Below are 4358 nucleotides of genomic sequence, written 5' to 3'. Positions count from 1 at the left end.
CCCCATGAGGAAAGATTAAAGGGGTGCTAGCACCCCCAAATATCCACGTGTAACTGAGGCACTCTTTTGGGATGCTTTGCCAGACTTTACCCTACTATAAGCACTTTAGTGTAAAGTCTCTGTAAAGGAGGGATGACACAAGAAGAAAGCCTGGAGCAGATGTCACTGTCCCAGTCAGTGTTCATTACAGCAACATTTATCTTCTTGTGCAAAGAAGGCTACATTTTAGCTTTGCTCTACCAACAACATTGCCGTGCTCCAGCCCGGGTGGTGGCTGACATGCAGCCCGAGTGGGTGTCCCCGCGTACTGGGGCGGGTGTGACCCCGCGACCCACTGAGGGACAGGAGCCGGGGCTGGTCTCAGCCTGCGTTGTGCCCGCAGCCCTGCCTGCTTTACGATAGCTGCAGTTCAACTAGTGCATTACACTGACAGTACAATGGTCTGGATAGTATCTCCACATCAATGTAAATATAGGGTATAAATACACATGGGGGATATGGGTGTATCTATATAGAAAGCTCAGTAATAATCTTTCTAAAAGCCTGTGACAGCTCAGGGGACAACCTGGACCTCCCCTGCAAGTGCCTTGGGTGAGGAACGTCTCTGCCATGCGGTGCTGGGCTCAGCACGCTGAGCAGGGACACGCTCTTCTGCTGACCCGCTACCGCAGGGACAGCGGGGAGCTGCTAGGAACTCGAGGGCTTGTCTTTGATCTTCCTAAGAGGGTCAGAGTGATAAGTGGTTTGGAACAGATGTGCAAAGTACATCATCACCCATGAAACGTAAGCACATGTGGATTTTGAGAGTCTAGTCCGACCAGAGATTCCCAAAACTGGTGTCTGATCTCCCATCCCCAAACATGCAGTAACACAAAGATCATGGCTACATTCTCTTGAAGCTTTGCGCATTTTTTTTTTTAAACACCCCCCCATAGAAGCCTGCCTCCACATTAACAAAAAATAACCATCCCAGAACAACCCACACTGATATTTTACTTCCTAAACGAGATTCCCTTTTTGTGATCTAACTCCGTCAACTTCAAAGGAAAATAAATAAATCGATTCTCGTCCGCCAGAATCCCCCCTCCTCCTCCCCGCAGGGAGGGTCCCCGCACAACCGCCGCTGCCCGGCTCCGCACCCAGATCCCGCTCCCTCGGCCGCCGCAGCACGGGATGGTTTTGCGGTACCGGCGTGCGGTTTTCTCGAACAAAAGGGGAGCGGGGGGGTTCGGGGAACTTCCCGCAAGTCGGTGCCGTCGAGGCACAGAGCTCCCCGCGTGTCCCCGCGCTGTCCCCCCGCGGGCGGCGGGCCGGGGAGGGGCGTCGGCGGGGGCAGCCCCCGGCCATTGATAACCCCCGGCCCCGGCCCCGCCGCCAGCAGCCGGAGAGCGCAGACGGCCGCGCACGCCCGTGGCACCTCCACCCACCCCACAGCGCGCCGTGAGTGCCCTCGGGAGAGAGCGGAAAACACCGGGGGGCGTTGGGGAGAAACGACGGGGCTTTGGGGCAGCGGTTTGCCGGGAGCCGGCTCTGGCTGCCGAGCGGCGGCCGCTCGCTGCTTTGATGCTGCAGCCGGCGGGTGCGGGCTCCCGCCTCACGCTGCCCCCGGGTTACGGCTTCCCGGCTGGGGTGGTCCCGGGGCCCCGCCGCCATCGGCGGTCCGTCAGCGGAGCCGGCGGGGCGGGGGGAAACAAGCTCAAAGCCCCGGGGGTTACGACTGTGGAGGGACAAGCCCGCTCTGCCTCCCTCCGCCGGAACAAACGCCACCCGGCTCAGGCCGGGGCGACCCCGGGGGCTGCGCTCCCGCCGGGGCGGGCAGCGGGTGGGAGCAGCGGGGGCACCCGCCCGGCAGCGTCCGTGTCTCCGCAGGGCGCGGGGGATGCGGCGGGCCGGCGAGCCCCGTGCCGGGACGCTCCGTCGCTGAGGCACCGGAGGAGGCTCCCGCGGCGCCGAGGAGATGAGGCTGCCCCTGGCCCTGCTGGCCCTGGCCGCCCTGGGCGCCGCCGCCGCCGGCGGGGCGGGCCGGGGGGCGGAGGAGGCGGTGCAGGCGGGGCGGTTCTCCACGCCGGAGCAGCACCGCTGCAGCTGGGAGCTGCGCTCGGCGGCGGAGGCCAGCGAGCTGCGGCTGAGCTGCCGGCCGCCGGCGGGCGGCGGGGCGGTGCGGAGCTGCGCCTACCGCGGGGAGCCGCGGCGCTGCCCCGCCTACGGCACCCGCAGCCGCCAGTACTGGCGGCAGATCCTGGGCAGGCTGCGGCGGCGGCGGCACCCCTGCGCCCAGGGCGGCCCGCTCAGCGCCCGCCTCTGCGGCCCGGGCCGGGCGCCGCCCGAGGCGCAGCTCCGCCTGCTGCCCGCCCCCGGGCCCTCCGCACCGGCCGCTACCGTGGAGCCCACCGAGGACCCGGCGGAGACCTACTGCGCCGAGCGGTGGCACTCGCTGTGCAGCTTCTTCGTCGGCTTCTGGGAGGGCTGAGCCGCCCCCGCCCCGCCGGGAGGGAGCGCGGCCGCCGCTGCCCCGGCCAGGGCTTGCCCTGCCCGCCCGGCCGCCGGCCGCCCTCCCAGCCTTGCCTGCCCTCGCCCGCCTGCCGGCGGCGACCCTCGACTTTGTCAGCTTCCCTCTTTTCCTCTCCAATAAAGTGGCAACTGTTTCATGACAAGAAGCTCACGTAACTCTTTTCTCGTCAAAGCCGTGTAACACCTGCAGCACCGTTACGCTGCTGAACAACGCACGTGACATCTGTCAGCTAACAGATGAGAGCATCTAGGGACAGTTCATGTATTTGAATACATTAAAGTTTTTCAAAGGACATAAACACCGGGAGACAACTATTCCCTCCCCCAAATCAATTTCTATAAGCCTAAAGGTTAAAGTTACAGTGAAATTGCCCAACTAGAAAAACGAACATTTATTCCAAAATAAGGAACAACTGAGACTTCACTAAACAGTAAGTCCTAGAAAAAACTTTCTGGCTTACAAAGATTTCACAAGCTAAACAAGCCAGGCTGGTCCTGTTCCCACAGAACAGATAATCACTGACTGACTTCAAACAGGAACATTGAACAGAGTTGGGTGAGAAACCAGCTGTGAAAAGATTGAGAAACTCAGAAGCAGCTAGGTACAGAGGCTGTATTTTGGAGGTTAATGGAGTTTCACCTGGCTAATGAGCTGAGGCCAAAGCAGCAGGCACATTTAGAGGGACATAGTGTTGAAGTAGGCAAGTTGTTTTACCAAGGGAGAAGAGGGGTTTGAGGTGCTAAATACTTTATCCACTTACTGAAGCACGATTCTGTGCTACATTTTGGTACGGAAAGCTCAGGTTTTCCCCAGTCCCGATTTCTCTCCTCTAGACACATCCCACTCAGATTCTACAAAAAGGGGTTGTGGTTTCAACAGCCCACCCCCGACTGTGCATCAACAACTTCCCTGCCCCGTTGCCCAGTACAGCTGTGCAGAAAGCAGGGCTGCACTTGAGGTAAATGGGGGAAGGACCTAGCCCCTTCGTTCATAAAAAAGAAGCTCCTGGGGAGCCACTTGTGCAGAAACTGAAACAACACCTGTCTGCAGAGAGGCATTTGATTAAGGATTACATTGGTTTAATTGTTCCGCAGAGATATCTTCAAGTTAGCCCTGCAGTCACTCAGAGGGCTGCTTCTCATACATTATTCCTGAAGCGGAACACTTCACTGCATCAGCAGATGGAGCGCAGAGGAGCGGTATCCCTGCAGCGGCAGAGTGCCCATCGCGGTCCCCTCACACACGACAGGACCAGTGATTAAACATCAAATCCCTCACAGGTGCAGTAAAACAACCACATAAGCCATGGATAAAGCAGACAGGACAATGTCAAAAATCAAACCCAGTTGCCCTCAAACAAGAGGGTTCAAAGGAGCAGTCACATCAGGAAGCACCAGGTGTATTTTCTTTGTGACCTGAAGAACCATTTGGGGAAGCAGCTGGGCTAGAAGAGGAAGCCAGCACTATTTTTGCAAGGCTAGTGGTCACTGTGTAACCAGCTCTCTGCCTCAGGAAAATACATCTCTGTCAAAGCTCTAGCGTTACTGATAGAGGAATGTTTAGTCATGTCATATATATTCTAATGGCAGCATTATTTACCTTGCTGGATTACAGAATTCCATCTTTTCATACAAGGAAAATGGTAACAATGTGTAGCAAAAGTTTGAATTTCACAGCTAAGCTGTTGATCAAGCTTATTGGGACAAAGTGTTATTCAGCCTCACAGCTAAGCACAGCAGCCTACAGACATGATGCAACTGAGCTGAACAAGAACTTTAACTATTTGAAATTAAACTTAACCCAGACAAGAGAGAAACAGTTCCTGACTTACAGCCCTTGCAGATCC

General features: G+C 57.5%; 1 protein-coding gene across 1 annotated transcript; it reads left to right on the top strand.

Moving 5' to 3' along the window:
- The first annotated feature begins 1957 nt into the window (after positions 1-1957).
- Positions 1958-2631, top strand: FGFBP3 (fibroblast growth factor binding protein 3). Its single transcript, XM_075155452.1, has one exon. It carries the CDS (start codon positions 1958-1960, stop codon positions 2468-2470), a length of 513 nt encoding a protein of 170 aa, XP_075011553.1. The 3' UTR covers positions 2471-2631.
- Positions 2632-4358: the final 1727 nt, after the last annotated feature.

The sequence above is a fragment of the Calonectris borealis genome, chromosome 7 (assembly GCF_964195595.1).
Source record: "Calonectris borealis chromosome 7, bCalBor7.hap1.2, whole genome shotgun sequence".
Taxonomy (NCBI): Eukaryota; Metazoa; Chordata; class Aves; order Procellariiformes; family Procellariidae; genus Calonectris; species Calonectris borealis.
Note: the sequence above shows the minus strand (reverse complement) of the source record. Positions and strands in the feature narration are given on the sequence as shown.

What these genes read in the sequence shown, in the direction of transcription:
- FGFBP3 (XM_075155452.1), top strand. Translation starts at nt 1,958, where the DNA reads ATGAGGCTGCCCCTGGCCCTGCTGGCCCTGGCCGCCCTGGGCGCCGCC.